The 19,778-nt window shown below is 45.8% G+C and overlaps 2 protein-coding genes across 5 annotated transcripts in view; one reads left to right on the forward strand and one right to left on the reverse strand.

Moving 5' to 3' along the window:
• PEX6 (peroxisomal biogenesis factor 6) overlaps positions 1–19,778 on the forward strand; it is a 212,565-nt gene that overhangs the window by 153,385 nt on the left and 39,402 nt on the right. For all 4 annotated transcript variants that reach the window (XM_073558995.1, XM_073558993.1, XM_073558994.1 and 1 more), the window contains exons 15-16: positions 14,172–14,249; positions 14,388–14,527. In XM_073558995.1, coding sequence (XP_073415096.1) covers positions 14,172–14,249; positions 14,388–14,527 — 218 coding nt within the window. The remainder of the gene's footprint in view (positions 1–14,171; positions 14,250–14,387; positions 14,528–19,778) is intronic.
• The window catches only part of GNMT (glycine N-methyltransferase), a 500,048-nt gene that overhangs the window by 34,290 nt on the left and 445,980 nt on the right, over positions 1–19,778 (reverse strand). The window lies entirely within an intron of this gene.

Here is a 19,778-nt window from a genome sequence, read left to right on the forward strand (position 1 = left end):
AAACCCAGTGATCGTTGAGCTCGCGGAGACTCTACACTTATCCCAGAAGGCACTGGGAATATGCAAATGATCTCCTCAAGACTCTTCCCCTGGTTTTTGAATGGTTTTTAAATGGCACAAAACGTTGGCATTAAAGTATAAAGAGGTTCCCAGCAGACCTGAAATACAGCGGATGCTCCACCACTTCTACAACTACGAGTACCAGCCTAACCCAAAGGGAGTGAGTCAAGCTGCAAAAGACCTCAACAATATATTCTATGCAATGGCCAGACTGTCCGACCTTAAAAAAGTCAACTACAAGAGACCAAAAGAAAAACGGATCAATGGATGGTTTGACAGAGAATGTAAAGCCGTACGGAAGACCCTGAGAACAGCCTCAAACAAGAAACACAGAGACCCCAACCACCCGGGTCTGAGGGAAGCCTTTGAAACCATACAAAGGCAGTACAAAACCATCCTCAGGAGGAGGAAGCAGAGTTACATCTCCACCAAACTTAACCAACTCCAAGACGCCCTCCAAGACAACTCCTTCTGGGAACTATGGAACCACATGGGCACAAAAGACAAGAAAAACAACATCCATATCCAAAATGGCAACATCTGGCTCCAGTACTTCAGAGACCTCTATAAAGACATTCCAAAGGAAGAACTAAGCCAAGAACAGGAAAACATAATGGCAAAACTAAAAGCAATGGAGCAAAAAGTAAAACATTTCCAAAACCCCGTGGATGCACCTATTACATTACAGGAAGTAGCAGAGAGTATCTCTTCCATAAGATGTAGAAAAGCCGGTGGCCTGAATGGAATCCTACCAGAAATGCTGAAGTACAGCCCACCAGAAATACAGGCCGCAATGGTTAAACTCTTCAATATTGTGCTAAGTGCCAGCTACTTCCCTCCTACCTGGAATCAAGGCCTCATCACACCCATCCACAAGAATGGGGACAGGTATGACCCAACCAACTACAGAGGAATATGTGTCAGCAGCAACCTGGGAAAACTGTTCAACAGCATCCTGAACAAGAGGATCCTCAGTTTCCTCACCGAGCACAACGTCTTCAGCAAGAGCCAAGCAGGCTTCATGCCAAACCACCGCACTACTGACCACATCTACACCCTGCACAGCCTCATTCAAAGCCACGTCCACAATACAAAGAACGGGAAGATATACGCCTGTTTCGTGGACTTTAAAAAGGCCTTTGATTCGGTGTGGCACCCAGGCTTATTCCTGAAACTGCTGGAGAGCGGAATAGGAGGAAAGACCTATGATGTTATCAAAAGCTCCTACACCGAGAACCTCTGCAGTGTGAGTGTGAACGGCAGAAGAACGGCTTATTTCCAGCAGAGCCGGGGAGTCAGACAAGGCTGCAGCCTAAGCCCAACGCTCTTCAACATTTACATCAACGAGCTGGCTACCGCTCTGGAATCTTCCACAGCACCAGGTCTCACCCTCCACAACGCACAGGTGAAATTACTGCTGTATGCAGACGACTTGCTGCTTCTGTCACCAACCAAGAAAGGCCTCCAAGACAACCTGAAAATCTTAGAAAAATTCAGCTCCACCTGGGCTCTACCGGTCAACCTAAAGAAAACCAACATCATGGTGTTCCAGAAGAGAAAGAGAAAATCAGACCAGCACCCTTCATTTATCCTCAACAACTGCGCCCTTACAGGAACGGACAAATATACCTACCTGGGCCTAGAGATTCACCGATCAGGGAGCTTCAAACAAGCCATAGAGACCCTGAAAGACAAGGCATGCAAAACCTTCTATGCCATCTGAAGGAAACTCTACCATCTAAAGCCACCAGTGAGGGTCTGGTTAAAAATCTTCGACTCTATCATCGCCCCAATCCTCCTGTATGGCAGCGAAGTCTGGGGTCCTCACACCTACCCAGACTGGTCAAGGTGGGATTCAAGCCCAACAGAAATATTCCACCTGGAATTCTGCAAGCACCTTCTCCAAGTCCATCGGAGCACCTCCAACAGTGCTTGCCGGGCCGAGCTGGGCAGATTCCCTCTACACCTAACGGTTCTAAAGAGGGCACTGTCATTCCGGGCTCACCTACGTAGGAGCAATCCAAGCTCCCATCACCATAAAGCCCTGACACATGTAGGGGAAACAGAAAAACCAGGACCCTCGGAACAGCTCACCCAAACCCAACCTGACCAGAACACCAATCACAACAACCTGACAAAAGCCAGAATCAGGAAGATGGTAGACGAAGGCCAGGAGAGGTACGTAAGTGACTGGAAGAAAGACATCATCAGCTCACAGAAACTGACCATGTACCAGAGTCTACAGAGAGACTACAGACTGGCTCCATACCTGGAGAAACTCCCGGACCCCAAAGACCGCAAGATCCTGAGCCGGTATAGACTCAGTGCCCACAGTCTGGCCATCGAATCCGGCCGACACAGGCAGAGCTACAAGCCCAGGGAGGAAAGACTGTGCCAACACTGTGACCAGGAGGCCCTGGAGGATGAGACCCACTTCCTGCTACACTGCTCCAAGTACTCAGCAGTGAGGGACACTCACTTCAGGAGACTCTCACATCTCTTCCCGGATTTCACCACCATGAAGGAGGAAGAGAAAACATATATCCTGCAGGGGGAAGAAGAGAGAGCAGTGGAGATAGCAGCGCAATATGTGAGCGAATGTCATAGACTGCGAGAAAGAGAACTAGATATGCCATGGACTTCTATGGCCCCCACCCTGGATATGCCCCAATCCCCCATCCACCTTCCCTATGCCATGGACTTCTATAGCCCCATCCTGGATCTGCCCCATCGACCTTTCTTACAGCCCCTACCCAACATCCCTACAGTCCCTATCCCTATTCCCTTCTGTACACCTGCTTTGGCAAAACTAATGTGTATTTAGTCCTGCCAATAAAGCTTCTTTTGAATCTTTGAATCCTGAGACTGCCGTCAGTACTGTTATGTACTATTGTATAATCTAGAGGTGTCCTGAGACTACAGTCAGTACTGGTATGTACTATTGTATAATCTAGGGGTGTCCGGAGACTGCAGTCAGTGCTGGTATGTACTATTGTATAATCTAGGAGTGTCCTGAGACTGCTGTCAATGCTGGTATGTACTATTGTATAATCTAGGGGTGTCCTGAGACTGCTGTCAGTACTGGTATGTACTATTGTTTAATCTAGGGGTGTCCTGCGACTGCTGTCAGTGCTGGTATGTACTATTTTATAATCTAGGGGTGTCCTGAGACTGCTGTCAGTGCTGGTATGTACTGTTGCATAATCTAGGGGTGTCCTGAGACTGCAGTCAGTGCTGGTATGTACTATGGTATAATTTTGGGGTGTCCTGAGACTGCAGTCAGTGCTGGTATGTACTATTGTATAATCTAGGGGTGTCCTGAGACTGGACAGTACTGGTATTTACTATTGTATAATCTAGGGGTGTCCTGAGACTTCTGTCAGTGCTGGTATGTACTATTGTATAATCTAGGGGTTTCCTGAGACTGGACAGTACTGGTATGTACTATTGCATAATCTAGGGGTGTCCTGAGACTGCAGTCAGTACTTGTATGTACTACTGTATAATCTAGGGGTGTCCTGAGACTGCAGTCAGTGCTAGTATGTGCTATTGTATAATCTAGGGGTGTCCTGAGACTGCTGTCAGTACTGGTATGTACTATTGTATAATCTAGGGGTGTCTTGAGACTGCAGCCAGTACTGGTATGTACTATTGTATAATCTAGGGGTGTCCTGAGACTGCTGTCAGTACTGGTATGTACTATTGTATAATCTAGGGGTGTCCTGAGACTGGACAGTACTGGTATGTACTATTGTATAATCTAGGGGTGTCCTGAGACTGCAGCCAGTACTGGTATGTACTATTGTCTAATCTAAGGGTGTCCTGAGACTGCAGTCAGTGCTGGTATGTACTATTTTATAATCTAGGGGTGTCCTAAGACTGCAGTCAGTACTGATATGTACTATTGTATAATCTAGGTGGTGTCCGGAGACTGCAGTCAGTACTGGTATGTACTATTGTATAATCTAGGGGAGTCCTGGGACTGCTGTCAGTGCTGGTATGTACTATTGTATAATCTAGGGGTGTCCTGAGACTGGACAGTACTGGTATGTACTATTGTGTAATCTAGGGGTGTCCTGAGACTGCAATCAGTGCTGGTATGTACTATTTTATAATCTAGGGGTGTCCTGAGACTGCTGTCAGTGCTGGTATCTACTATTGTGTAATCTAGGGGTGTCCTGAGATGGCTGTCAGTACTGGTATGTCCTATTGTATAATCTAGGGGTGTCCTGAGACTGCTGTCAGTACTGGTATGTACTATTGTATAATCTAGGGGTGTCCTGAGACTGCAGTCAGTGCTGGTATGTAATATTGTATAATCTAGGGGTGTCCTGAGACTGCTGTCAGTACTGGTATGTGCTATTGTATAATCTAGGGGTGTCCTGAGGCTGCAGTCAGTACTGGTATGTACTATTGCATAATCTAGGGGTGTCCTGAGACTGCAGTCAGTACTTGTATGTACTACTGTATAATCTAGGGGTGTCCTGAGACTGCAGTCAGTGCTAGTATGTACTATTGTATAATCTAGGGGTGTCCTGAGACTGCTGTCAGTGCTGGTATGTACTATTGTATAATCTAGGGGTGTCTTGAGACTGCAGCCAGTACTGGTATGTACTATTGTATAATCTAGGGGTGTCCTGAGACTGCTGTCAGTACTGGTATGTACTAATGTATAATCTAGGGGTGTCCTGAGACTGGACAGTACTGGTATGTACTATTGTATAATCTAGGGGTGTCCTGAGACTGCAGCCAGTACTGGTATGTACTATTGTATAATCTAAGGGTGTCCTGAGACTGCAGTCAGTGCTGGTATGTACTATTTTATAATCTAGGGGTGTCCTAAGACTGCAGTCAGTACTGATATGTACTATTGTATAATCTAGGGGTGTCCTGAGACTGCAGTCAGTACTGGTATGTACTATTGTATAATCTAGGGGAGTCCTGGGACTGCTGTCAGTGCTGGTATGTACTATTGTATAATCTAGGGGTGTCCTGAGACTGGACAGTACTGGTATGTACTATTGTGTAATCTAGGGGTGTCCTGAGACTGCAGTCAGTGCTGGTATATGCTATTTTATAATCTAGGGGTGTCCTGAGACTGCTGTCAGTGCTGGTATATACTATTGTATAATCTAGGGGTGTCCTGAGACTGCAGTCAGTACTGGTATGTACTATTGTATAATCTAGGGGTGTCCTGAGACTGCAGTCAGTGCTGGTATCTACTATTGTGTAATCTAGGGGTGTCCTGAGACGGCTGTCAGTACTGGTATCTACTATTTTTAATCTAGGGGTGTCCTGAGACTGCAGTCAGTACTGGTATGTCCTATTGTATAATCTAGGGGTGTCCTGAGACTGCTGTCAGTACTGGTATGTACTATTGTATAATCTAGGGGTGTCCTGAGACTGCAGTCAGTGCTGGTATCTACTATTGTGTAATCTAGGGGTGTCCTGAGACTGCAGTCAGTGCTGGTATGTACTATTGTATAGTCTAGGGGTGTCCTGAGACTGGACAGTACTGGTATGTACTATTGTGTAATCTAGGGGTGTCCTGAGACTGGACAGTACTGGTATGTACTATTGTATAATCTAGGGGTGTCCTGAGACTGCAGTCAGTACTTGTATGTACTATTGTATAATCTAGGGGTGTCCTGAGACTGCAGTCAGTGCTAGTATGTACTATTGTATAATCTAGGGGTGTCCTGAGACTGCTGTCAGTACTGGTATGTACTATTGTATAATCTAGGGGTGTCTTGAGACTGGACAGTACTGGTATGTACTATTGTATAATCTAGGGGTGTCCTGAGACTGCAGCCAGTACTGGTATGTACTATTGTATAATCTAGGGGTGTCCTGAGACTGCTGTCAGTACTGGTATGTACTATTGTATAATCTAGGGGTGTTTTGAGACTGGACAGTACTGGTATGTACTATTGTATAATCTAGGGGTGTCCTGAGACTGCAGCCAGTACTGGTATGTACTATTGTATAATCTAAGGGTGTCCTGAGACTGCAGTCAGTACTGATATGTACTATTGTATAATCTAGGGGTGTCCTGGGACTGCTCTCAGTGCTGGTATGTACTATTGTATAATCTAGGGGTGTCCTGAGACTGCAGTCAGTACTTTTATGTCCTATTGTATAATCTAGGGGTGTCCTGAGACTGCTGTCAGTACTGGTATGTACTATTGTATAATCTAGGGGTGTCCTGAGTCTGCAGTCAGTGCTGGTATCTACTATTGTATAATCTAGGGGTGTCCTGAGACTGCAGTCAGTACTGGTATGTCCTATTGTATAATCTAGGGGTGTCCTGAGACTGCTATCAGTACTGGTATCTACTATTGTGTAATCTAGGGGTGTCCTGAGACTGCAGCCAGTGCTGGTATCTACTATTGTATAATCTAGGGGTGTCCTGAGACTGCTGTCAGTACTGGTATGTACTATTGTGTAATCTAGGGGTGTCCTGAGACTGCTGTCAGTACTGGTATACTATTGTATAATCTAGGGGTGTCCTGCGACTGCTGTCAGTGCTGGTATGTACTATTGTATAATCTAGGGGTGTCCTGCGACTGCTGTCAGTGCTGGTATGTACTATTTTATAATCTACGGGTGTCCTGAGACTGCTGTCAGTACTAGTATGTCCTATTGTATAATCTAGGGGTGTCCTGAGACTGCTGTCAGTGCTGGTATGTACTATCGTATAATCTAGGGGTGTCCTGAGACTGCAGTCAGTGCTGGTATGTACTATTGTATAATCTAGGGGTGTCCTGAGACTGCAGTCAGTGCTGGTATGTACTATTGTATAATCTAGGGGTGTCCTGAGACTGGACAGTACTGGTATGTCCTTTTGTATAATCTAGGGGTGTCCGGAGACTGCTGTCAGTACTGGTATGTACTATTGTATAATCTAGGGGTGTCCTGAGACTGCAGTCAGTGCTGGTATATACTATTGTATAATCTAGGGGTGTCCTGAGACTGCAGTCAGTTCTGGTATGTACCATTGTATAATCTAGGGGTGTCCTGAGTCTGGACAGTACTGGTATGTACTATTGTATAATCTAGGGGTGTCCTGAGACTGCATTCAGTGCTGGTATGTACTATTGTATAATCTAGGGGTGTCCTGAGACTGCTGTCAGTGCTGGTATGTACTATTGTATAGTCTAGGGGTGTCCTGAGACTGCAGTCAGTACTGGTATCTACTATTGTATAATCTAGGGGTGTCCTGCTGAGACTGCTCTCAGTGCTGGTATGTACTATTGTATAATCTAGGGGTGTCCTGAGACTGCTGTCGGTGCTGGTATTATTATTATTATTATTATTATTATTTATTGTTATAGCGTCATTTATTCCATGGCGCTTTACATGTAAGGAGGGGTATACATAAAAACAAGTACAGTAATGTTAATCAATACAAGTCATAACTGGTACAGGAGGAGAGAGGACCCTGCCCACGAAGGCTCACAATCTACAAGGGATGGGTGATAATACAGTAGGCGAGGGTAGAGCTGGTGGTCATGCAGCGGTTTGGTCGATCGGTGGTTACTGCAAGTTGTAGGCTTGTCGCAAGAGGTGGGTCTTCAGGCTCTTTTTGAAGGTTTCGATGGTAGGTGAGAGTCTGATATGTTGTGGTAGAGAGTTCCAGAGCAGGAGTGATGCGCGAGAGAAATCTTGTATGCGATTGTGGGAAGAGGAGATAAGAGGGGAGTAGAGAAGGAGATCTTGTGAGGATCGGAGGTTGCGTGCAGGAAAGTACCGGGAGACGAGGTCACAGATGTATGGAGGAGACAGGTTGTGGATGGCTTTGTATGTCATGGTTAGGGTTTTGTACTGGAGTCTCTGGGCGATGGGGAGCCAGTGAAGGGATTGACAGAGGGGAGAAGCTGGGAAATAACGGGGGGACAGGTGGATTAGTCGGGCAGCAGAGTTTAGAATAGATTGGAGGGGTGCGAGGGTGTTCGAAGGGAGGCCACAGAGCAGGAGGTTGCAGTAGTCAAGGCGAGAGATTTTGAGGGCATGGACTAGGGTTTTTGCAGATTTTTGGTTCAGGAATGAACGGATTCGTGAAATATTTTTGAGTTGAAGTCGGCAGGAAGTGGAAAGGGCTTGGATATGTGGTTTGAAGGAGAGATCAGCGTCAAGGATTACCCCGAGGCAGCAAGCTTGTGGGACTGGGGAGAGTGGGCAGCCATTTACTGTAATGGATAGGTTTGTTGGGGGGGTCATGTGAGATGGGGGAAAGATGAAGAATTCTGTTTTGTCCATGTTAAGTTTCAGAAATCTAGCAGAGAAGGATGAAATAGTGGACAGACATTGAGGGATTCTGGTTAGTAGGGAGGTGATATCTGGTCCAGAGATGTAGATCTGTGTGTCATCAGCATAGAGAAGATACTGAAATCCATGAGATTCTATGAGCTGTCCCAGGCCAAAGGTGTAAATGGAGAAGAGCAGGGGTCCTAGGACTGAACCTTGTGGGACTCCGACAGATAGGAGGTGAGGAGGTGGTGTGTGAGTGGGAGACGCTGAATGTCCGGTCTGTTAGGTATGATGAGATCCAGGATAGGTCCAAGTCTGTGATGCCAAGGGATGAGAGGGTCTGTAGTAATAGGGAATGGTCCACTGTGTCAAAGGCAGCCGACAGGTCCAGGAGGAGGAGGACAGAGTAGTGTCGCTTGCTCTTGGCGGTTAAGAGGTCATTGGTGACCTTAGTAAGGGCAGTTTCAGTGGAGTGGTGTGACCGGAAGCCAGATTGTAAGCGGTCGAAGAGGGAGCAAGAAGAGAGATGGGAGGACAGTTCAAGGTAGACGTGTTGTTCCAGTAGCTTGGAGGCATAGGGGAGAAGTGATATAGGGCGATAGCTAGATATAGAGGATGGGTCAAGAGAGGGCTTTTTGAGGATAGGTGTGATGGAGGCATGTTTAAAGCTTGAGGGGAAAACACCAGTTGTTAGTGATAGGTTGAAGAGATGGGTTAGGGTTGGGATGAAGACTGTGGTGAGGTTTGGGATGAAGTGGGAAGGGATCGGGTCAAGTGCACAAGTGGTGAGATGTGATCTTGAGAGTAGAGTGGAGAGTCGATCTTCTGTAATGGTGGAGAAGTTGGTTTTGGAGGTGGAGGGCTGGGAAGTCAGGAGGAGGGGCTCTGGGGGTTGTTGACCAAAACTGTCTCTGATGGTATCAATCTTCTGCTTGAAAAATGAGGCAAAGTCTTCAGCTGAGATGAGTGGGGAGGGAGGAGGTGCTGGGGGATGGAGGAGAGAATTGAAGGTGTTGAATAACTGTTTAGGGTTGTGAGACAGGGAGGAGATGAGAAGTAGGTTTGTTTAGCTGTGGCGAGTGTGGTCTTGAAAGTAGTGAGGGACTGTTTGAATGCGATGAAGTGCTCGTTGGAGTGGGATCTTTTCCATCTGCGCTCAGCAGCCCTGGAAGCTCGCCTCAGTTCTTTGGTCAGGCTGGTGTGCCAGGGCTGTCTGTTGATTTTGCGAGCTTTGGTATGTGTAAGTGGGGCAGCAGATTCCAAAGCTACAGCTATTGTGGTGTTATATAGAGCAGCAGCGTCATCCGCATTGTGTAAGGAACTTACATCTGTGAGAGGGACTAGGGATTCCGAGAATGAGTGTAGGTCAAGGTGTTTAAGATTTCTGCGAGGGTGTGAAAGTTTGTGGGGTGGGAATTGTAGACATGGAGTGGAGAGGGAAGAGAATGTGAGAAGGTTGTGGTCAGAGAGAGGAAGAGGTGAGTTAGAGAGGTTAGATAGGGAGCAGAGGCGAGTGAAGATGAGGTCCAGTGTGTGGCCATCTTTGTGGGTGGCTGTAGAAGACCATTGAGTGAGGCCGAAGGAGGAAGTGAGAGATAGAAGTTTAGTGGTAGCTGAGAGGGAAGTGTCAATGGGGATGTTGAAGTCGCCCATGATGATAGTAGGGATGTCCGCGGAAAGGAAATGAAGTAGCCAGGTGGTGAAGTGGTCAAAGAAGGTGGTGGCTGGCCCTGGGGGGTGGTATATGACAGCCAGTTGGAGGTTAGAGGGGGAGTAGATGCGCACAGAGTGCACCTCAAAGGAAGGGAGGGTAACAGAGGGTGGCAGTGGGATTGGGGTGAAGGAGCAGGTATCTGACAGGAGAAAACCAACTCCTCCGCCATGTTTGCTGCTGGGGCGGGGTGTGTGAGAAAGGTGAAAGCCACCATATGAAAGTGCAGCAGGAGAGGCTGTGTCAGAAGGGGTGAGCCAGGTTTCGGTGATGGCGAGGAAGGAAAGTTTGGTAGTAACAAAAAGATCTGATATGTACTATTGTATAATCTAGGGGTGTCCTGCGACTGCAGTCAGTGCTGGTATGTCCTATTGTATAATCTAGGGGGGTCCTGAGACTGCTGTCAGTGATGGTATGTACTATTGTATTATCTAGGGGTGTCCTGAGCCTGCCGTCAGTACTGGTATGTACTATTGTATAATCTAGGGGTGTCTTGAGACTGCAGTCAGTGCTGGTATGTACTATTGTATAATCTAGGGGTGTCCTGAGACTGCAGTCAGTGCTGGTATGTACTATTGTATTATCTAGGGGTGTCCTGAGACTGCAGTCAGTACTGTTATGTACTATTGTATTATCTAGGGGTGTCCTGAGACTGCAGTCAGTACTGGTATGTACTATTGTATAATCTAGGGGTGTCCTGAGACTGCAGTCAGTGCTGGTATGTACTATTGTATTATCTAGGGGTGTCCTGAGACTGCAGTCAGTACTGTTATGTACTATTGTATTATCTAGGGGTGTCCTGAGACTGCCGTCAGTACTGGTATGTACTATTGTATAATCTAGGGGTGTCCTGAGACTGCAGTCAGTGCTGGTATGTACTATTGTATAATCTAGGGGTGTCCTGAGACTGCAGTCAGTACTGTTATGTACTATTGTATTATCTAGGGGTGTCCTGAGACTGCAGTCAGTACTGGTATGTACTATTGTATAATCTAGGGGTTTCCTGAGACTGGACATTGCTGGTATGTACTATTGTATAATCTAGGGGTGTCCTGAGACTGCAGTCAGTGCTGGTATGTACTATTGTATAGTCTAGGGGTGTCTTGAGACTGCTGTCAGTACTGGTATGTACTATTGTATAATCTAGGGGTGTCCTGAGACTGGACAGTACTGGTATGTACTATTGTATAATCTAGGGGTGTCCTGAGTCTCCAGTCAGTACTGGTATGTACTATTGTATAATCTAGGGGTGTCCTGAGACTGCAGTCAGTACTGGCATGTACTATTGTATAATCTGGGGGTGTCCTGAGACTGCAGTCAGTGCTTATATGTACTATTGTATAATCTAGGGGTGTCCTGAGACTGCAGTCAGTGCTGGTATGTACTATTGTGTAATCTAGGGGTGTCCTGAGACTGCAGTCAGTTCTTGTATGTACTATTGTATAATCTAGGGGTGTCCTGAGACTGGACAGTACTGGTATGTACTATTGTATAATCTAGGGGTGTCCTGAGACTGCTGTCAGTGCTGGTATGTACTATTGTATAATCTAGGGGTGTCCTGAGACTGCAGTCAGTGCTGGTATGTACTATTGTATAATCTAGGGGTGTCCCGAGACTGTTGTCAGTACTGGTATGTACTATTGTATAATCTAGGCGTGTCCTGAGTCTGTACAGTACTGGTATGTACTATTGTATAATCTAGGGGTGTCCTGAGACTGCAGTCAGTGCTGGTATGTACTATTGTATAATCTAGGGGTGTCCTGAGACTGCTGTCAGTGCTGGTATGTACTATTGTATAATCTAGGGGTGTCCTGAGACTGGACAGTACTGGTATATCCTTTTGTATAATCTAGGGGTTTCCCGAGACTGCTGTCAGTACTGGTATGTACTATTGTATAATCAAGGGGTGTCCTGAGACTGGACAGTACTGGTATGTACTATTGTATAATCTAGCGGTGTCCTGAGACTGCAGTCAGTTCTTGTATATACTATTGTATAATCTAGGGGTGTCCTGAGTCTGCAGTCAGTTCCTGTATATACTGTTGTATAATCTAGGGGTGTCCTGAGACTTCAGTCAGTTCTGGTATATACTATTGTATAATCTAGGGGTGTCCTGAGACTGGACAGTACTGGTATATCCTTTTGTATAATCTAGGGGTGTCCCGAGACTGCTGTCAGTACTGGTATGTACTATTGTATAATCTAGGGGTGTCCTGAGACTGGACAGTACTGGTATGTACTACTGTATAATCTAGCGGTGTCCTGAGACTGCAGTCAGTTCTTGTATATACTATTGTATAATCTAGGGGTGTCCTGAGACTGCAGTCAGTTCTTGTATATACTATTGTATAATCTAGGGGTGTCCTGAGACTGCAGTCAGTTCTTGTATATGCTATTATATAATCTAGGGGTGTCCTGAGACTGCAGCCAGTGCTGGTATATACTATTGTATAATCTAGGGGTGTCCTGAGACTGGACAGTACTGGTATGTCCTTTTGTATAATCTAGGGGTGTCCCGAGACTGCAGTCAGTACTGATATGTACTATTGTATAATCTAGGGGTGTCCTGAGACTGCTGTCAGTACTGGTATGTACTATTGTATAATCTAGGGGTGTCCTGAGACTGGACAGTACTCGTATGTCCTTTTGTATAATCTAGGGGTGTCCTGAGACTGCAGTCAGTGCTGGTATGTACTATTGTATAATCTAGGGGTGTCCTGAGACTGCTGTCAGTACTGGTATGTAGTATTGTATTATCTAGGGGTGTCCTGAGTCTGGACAGTACTGGTATGTACTATTGTATAATCTAGGGGTGTCCTGAGACTGCATTCAGTGCTGGTATGTACTATTGTAAAATCAAAAAGAGCCTGAAGACCCACCTCTTCCGACAAGCCTATAACTTGCAGTAACCACCGATCGACCAAACTGCTGCATGACCAGCTCTACCCTCACCTACTGTATTTTCACCCATCCCTTGTAGATTGTGAGCCTTCGCGGGCAGGGTCCTCTCTCCTCCTGTACCAGTTATGACTTGTATTGTTTAACGTTACTGTACTTGTTTTTATGTATACTCCTCCTTACATGTAAAGCGCCATGGAATAAATGGCGCTATAACAATAAATAATAAAAATAATAATAATCTAGGGGTGTCCTGAGACTGCAGTCAGTACTTGTATGTTCTATTGTATAATCTAGGGGTGTCCTGAGACTGCAGTCAGTACTGGTATGTACTATTGTATAATCTAGGGGTGTCCTGAGACTGGACAGTACTGGTATGTACTATTGTATAATACAGGGGTGTCCTGAGACTGCTGTCAGTGCTGGTATGTACTATTGTATAATCTTGGGGTGTCCTGAGACTGGACAGTACTGGTATGTACTATTGTATAATCTTGGGGTGTCCTGAGACTGAAGACAAGATTGATATGTACTGTTGCGCACAATAGGAGAAAAGGGAGCAGTGAATACAGTAAAAAGCCAAAATTTTATTGAACAGTACATAATTATAAAAAGACATGAAAATCGGTAGCAATATACAATCCAGGAAAACAGTATAGATATCAGGGTCACAAATCCCGCTATAACATATTGCTCAAGTCCCAAGAGTGTATAAACTGTCAGTGCATAAAATGCTTGGCAAGCAAATACCGATACTACGGACCAGTAACACCATAAAAAAGTGACAAAAAGTCAAAGTAACCACAATCAGTGGGTAGCGCTTACCAACTGCAGTAAGAAGAGGACCCTGGGCCGGGTCTTGAAGCTCCGACGCGCGTTTCGTGTTTGAATCACCGCTTTATCCCCTTGACACGCGAAGCGCGCGTTGTGCAATTTATTATAGCGGGATTTGTGACCCTAATAACTATGCCTTTCTGCTGGATTGTATCTTGCTACCGATTTTCATGTCTTTTTAGAATTATGTACTGTTCAATAAAATTTTGGCTTTTTGCTATATTCACCTGACTGCTCTCTTTTCTCCTGTTCTGCACATGTTCCTTTTGGAGTTGGTGTACTTCTTTCTTTAGGGTGGACCACTACTTAGTGTCACCACCTGGCATATAGCATGCAGCTTAGGTTGTTGTTCGCATTGGTATGTATTATTGTATAATCAAGGGGGGTGTCCTGAACTAATCTCTTACTTTCCTCCCAGATTTGATAAATTGGTTTATGTTGGGTTAAATGATAACCGTAACTCCCAGCTGAAAGTCCTAGAAGCCATAACACGCAGGTGAGTAATACTCGAATTATCCAGCTTTTTATCACCACCTGATGATAAAATAGTCTTTTCACTATTCGAGAAGGAAGTTTGGGGTCCTCTTTCAGTGCTTTATTTCGAGGTCTTGTCTCATGACCTAATTTCTGGCAGGTTCTCTCTGGACCCTGCAGTGGACCTCGCTCATGTCTTACAATCCTGTCCTGCTGCACTGACCGGGGCCGACCTTTATGCGCTGTGTGCCGATGCCATGATGAGCGCCATCAAAGACCAGATCCGACACCTACAGGAAGGTGAGGACAGTGAATCAGCAGGTGTCTGCTTACAAGCAAAAATTGCCTTCATACCATGTTACCCAATAGACAAAAACATTACAATTTGATAGTTCTCAGTGGTTTATCCCTTTTAATGGCTACCTGAGAAGATAGTAACAAGTAGCCGCTTTGGAGACTCCTCCATCTTCTTATTAGGCTCAGTATGATGGCAACAAGTAGCCATTCTGGACTCTTCTGTCTCCTCATCAGGCTAAGTATGATTGTTTGATGGACAAGGAGTTTTAATGGCAGCTTGCAATCTTCCTGAAAGCTATTGTAGTTGTAACATGAGACCTTACTCAGCAGGTGGTCCAGCCAAACTAACAAGTTTCAAAGCTCCTACAGGAAGACCTCTTTTGGATCCCATGCAGTATAACTGCTTTATTCAGACAGCTAGGATTTCATGAGGGGAATGTGAGAATATCGACTCATCGTACGTCATAGCCACACACCGGCTACTTTTTCGAGACCTGTAGAACGGACCGAACGCTTTTCAGGGTTTCTATCCTTCCTAGGACCCTGGGGAGGGGGACGTAGAGTGGCTAGTAGGAGCCAGGTATCAAAGCCGTGTTTGGTCTCGATGCGTAGCAGGGACCCAGCTGGATCCGATAGCACAAAAACAGCCTCCCTACGACAGCCCATTAAGGAGTTATGACCTATCTTAAAGGGAATCTGTCACCCCTTTTTTCGAATATGAGCTGCCGGCACCGACATCAGGGGCTTATCTCCAGCATTCTGTAATGCATTCTGTAATGCTGTAGATAAGCCCCCGATGTAACTTGAAAGATCAGAAAAAAAGAGTTAGATTATACTCACCGGGGGTGGGGGGGGTGGGGGAGCGGTCCGGTCTGATGGGTGTCGCGGTCCGGCGCCTCCCATCTTCATACGATGCCATCTTCTTTCCTTCCTGTTGTGGCTCCTGCGCAGGCGCATTTCTCTGCCCTGTTGAGGGCAGAGCAGAGTCCTGCAGTGCGCAGGCACGGGGAGAGGTCCGGCGCCTGCACACTGCAGTATTCTGCTATGCCCTCAACAGGGCAGAGCAGTGCGCTGGAGCCACGAAAGGAAGGAAAGAAGAGGACGTCATCGCTAAAAGATGGGAGGTGCCGGATCGGACTGCGACACCCATCGGACTGGACCCCCCCACCCCAGTGAGTATAATCTAACTCTTTTTTCTTCTCTTTCAGGTTACATCGGGGGCTTATCTACAGCATTACAGAATGCTGGAGATAAGCCCCTGATGTCGGTGCCGGCAGCTCATATTCGAAAAAAGGTGTGACAGATTCCCTTTAAGGTTTTGGAGTTTCAGCTGCTTAATGCAAGGGAAGCGGATGTAGATCCTGCCCAGGGGGCAGGAGGGGAGTGACCGCTAGGGTTAAATGCTCAAGTAAAGCATTGCCTATTGCTTTTTTCTGGGGAGGTCATGATCACCATGGTGTGGGTAGAAGTCAAGGAACAGAGGGGATCACCAGTCTCCCATGTGGTGGCTCCTCTCCAACAAGCCAGGCCTTTCATCTGACTGGTAACTGATTCTTATCTTCTGCATACTTTGTACTGCCACTATTTGTATTTGCATATCTGACCATTATATGTATAGCCATTGTGTTTATAGTGCTTTGTTTGGTGTGCCCTTAGGCCAATAATTATATAATTTACAATGGATAATAAAATAGAGATATCCGGCACCAGGACCGAGATGCCGGTCACAATGTAACTTGCTGGACAGCTCCTCAAGAGTCCGGTGCAGCAGTGGTAATCTGGGTGCTTGCCGGATATAAAATGCAATGAGAATGTCCAATACAAAGAAAAAGTCAGCACTCAACGTACCAGTCTTGGTTCTTTATTCAAAGTGGATTAAAACATAGCCGCAGGGAGAAGAGATGGAGACAACAATAGGCCGTTTCACGCTGCAAGCGCTTCCACTGGTCCAAGGTAAGGGAGAAGTGACGGAGATCGTGTCTAAATAGCCGATCAACTCACCTGATTGGTTCTAAGATAACCACCTGGTACCACCACCTATACCACCCTCCTCACATGTCTGAATGTGCAAACACCACAAAATAATTCAAATATACCCAAATGTGCATGTCCAGAGGAGGAATACGCTCATATCGAAGTTATCATTAAAAGCAGTCGGGCCCAGTGCCTGCGGTCGCATGATCCACCTAGCTTCTCTATGTTATTATTATTAATAATAATATTATTATTATTATTTTTTATATAGCACCATTAATTCCATGGTGCTGTACATTAGACGGCTTTACATCAAAATACAAATATCACTTACAGTAAACAAACTATCAATGACAGACTGATACAGAGGGGAGAGAGTACCCTGCCCTTTCGGGCTTACATTCTACAGGATTATGGGGAAGGAGACAGTAGGTTGGTGGGTTGCAGTAGCTCCAGTGTTGGTGAGGTGGCCGTGTGGACATTACAGGTTGTAAACTTTTTTTGAAAAGATGGGTTTTCAGGTTCCGATTGAAGGTTCCAAATGTGGTGGTTAACCAGACGTGTTGGGACACAGAAGTCCAGATGATGGGGGATATTCGGGAGAAGTCTTGGAGGCGATTGGGTGAGGAGCGAATAAACATGGAGGAGAGAAGGAGGTCTTGGGAAGACCGGAGATTACGTGAGGGAAAATATTGAGACATGAGTTCAGAAGTATACAGAGGAGACAGGTTATGGATGGGTTTGTAGTTCAGTGTTAGTAATTTATACTGGATTTGCTGGGAAATTGGGAGCTAGTGAAGGGATTTGCAAAGAGGGTAAGCGAGGAGAGAGATGAATTAGTCGGGCAGCAGAGTTAAGGACGACTGGAAAGATGTGAGAGTGTTAGAAGGTAGGCCACAGAGGAGGGTGTTGCAGTAGTCAAGGCGGGAGATTATTACGGCATGCACAAGCATTTTGGTAGAGTGAGGGTTGAGGAAAGAACGGATTCTGGAAATATTTTTGAGCTGGAGGCGACAGGAGGTGGCGAGAGCTAGGATGTGCGCTTTGAAGGACAGGGCAGAGTCAAGGGTTACTCCGAAACAGCAGATTACCGGGACACGGGAAAGTGTGAATTCATTTATTGTGTTAGACAGATCAGGTAGAGAAGATATGCAAGATGGAGGAAAGATGATGAGTTCAGTTTTATCCACATTGAGTGTGAGGAAATGAGAGGAGAAGGAGGATATGGTTGATAGACACTCTGGGATTCTAGAGAGCAGAGAGGTGACATCTGGGCCAGAGAGGTAGATCTGAGTGTCATCAACATAAAGGTTCCAGGCCAAGGGTATAGATTGAGAAGGGGTCCTAGAACAGAACCTTGAGGTACACTGTCACGATTCCGCCGCTGACACCGGTATGTCATGGACGGAGGGGCGTGACGTACTGCCAACACACGGCTATCAAGGGCACAGGGGGCTTATCTTAGTTATCCCACCGCTGGCACCACGTGATAAAAAAACAGCAAGCTAGTCTTGCCCTGACAATTTACCGCAGGGGTTTTTTTTGGTTGTCCCACCACTGCCCACAAAACTTAACAAAACTTTTCATTTCCACTTTGGAACTCGCAGCCCTCCGGCGCCCCCCTTACCCTCAGGACAGTCAGGGAACTACACCTTGTATAATTGGTCGGCGGCCGGCTGCTTCAATGAAGACTGGCCACCCAGCACGCTGCAGTGAGGGAATTATAAATGCTCTGGCCGCATCCACTCAATTAGCTTATAAAATCCCTTCCGTCACTCTCAGCAGTGCCCAGGCCCCAGATCACACTTTGCCGCCACCAGCTACGATTCACTTAATCAATGAGGTAATTAAGAGGGTCCGTAGCAAACCCCCAAATTAGTAGTGTAATTTTCTTAAAGGCAAGTGTACATTTGCCACAGAGCAAGGAGGCAGAACTAATAAATTTTATGGTTTATTCCCAAAATGGGCATTGTTTATAGCAGATAAAACAAGGCTTTACAAAATGAGACATTAGATATGTACAATGCAAATATAAAATAAACGGGATTAACAGAACAGAGAGTGCCACTTACAGTTGCTTGGATGGACTTAGGCTAACCATGTGGGAAGGCGGGGCCAGACGTCTCCCTGCATCTGGGAACCTCTTGGCATGAGGTCTCTATCAGGAATGCCTGAATTTTAGGGGAGGAATACCTTATAGCCTAGGATCGGTGACATCATAAAAGGGGCTGTCTGGGGTTGGTCCTCCCCCTGCTCTCGGAGTTACAATTCTGACTACTAAACTTATAACTTTAACTCGCAGAGGGTACCTCGTATAAAAACGCACATGGTATCATTTTCTTTAGCCTATCGGAGGGTATAATTCAAGACCAAACATGCAGTAATTATGTCACACCGTTTAGGAGAAATCCATTTCTCGGTTTCTGTGGTTGCTAGAACTGTGAAAATTTTGGGCCAGAACCCTGGTTTAGTGCCCTACGCAGATATGTAATTTTTATATCTCTGTCGCGTATTGTTTTCGGGATCCAGCCTCTTTAATATTACCCCTACTTATATCCAGCCGCATGGTAGGGAACAAAGGACATTCTTTTCCCTTAGCTAATTAACATTCCTTAGCTGTGGCGAGGAGAATGTTTGCACAGGAAGTGTCTGGTGTAGGGTTACAAGCAGGCACAGAGCTGCGGGTGAAAAGAGGAGGGGTCGCAGCTGCTGACAGGCAAATTCTCATCTGTAGTGTAATAATCAGGGAACCTTACGTCATATCGTACAGTATCATTACAAGTATCATTACAGACACTAACAGAGAGGGGGCGAGATAAAGAGGTGTAGGATGGGAGTAGGAAATGGATGGACAGTCGCACTCAGAAAATAAATAATCTTTGCAAAAGAGTCTTTGAAGAAAATTTTTTTATGATTTTTAATTCATGTGAGATTTTTCCAATAGATCAAATAATGAAACACCGCAAACAAATAAGAAACATTCCAAAGGTGAGTATTATATGGTTACGTTTCAACCTAATCCTAGGTCTTTCTCAAACCATACTCAATAGAAGATTCAAGGTAAACAGCAGGGAGATTAATTGCAAAGTCCCAGTTAGGGGCTGGTAGCGTGTGGGAGGCAGGAGTCTGCGCAGAGGGATGTAAAGTAGGCCTGTTTAGCAGAGGTGAGAGCTGATTTGATTGCAAGTGTTGCTTGTTTCAGTGCAGTGAAATCATCTTGCGAATGCGTTTTCTTCCAATGCCGTTCTGCAATTCTGGATACTGGCTGAAGCTTTTTAGT

This window comes from Dendrobates tinctorius, unplaced genomic scaffold (genome assembly GCF_039654945.1).
Source record: "Dendrobates tinctorius isolate UK_male_01 unplaced genomic scaffold, ASM3965494v1 ptg000264l, whole genome shotgun sequence".
In the NCBI taxonomy this organism is placed as follows: Eukaryota; Metazoa; Chordata; class Amphibia; order Anura; family Dendrobatidae; genus Dendrobates; species Dendrobates tinctorius.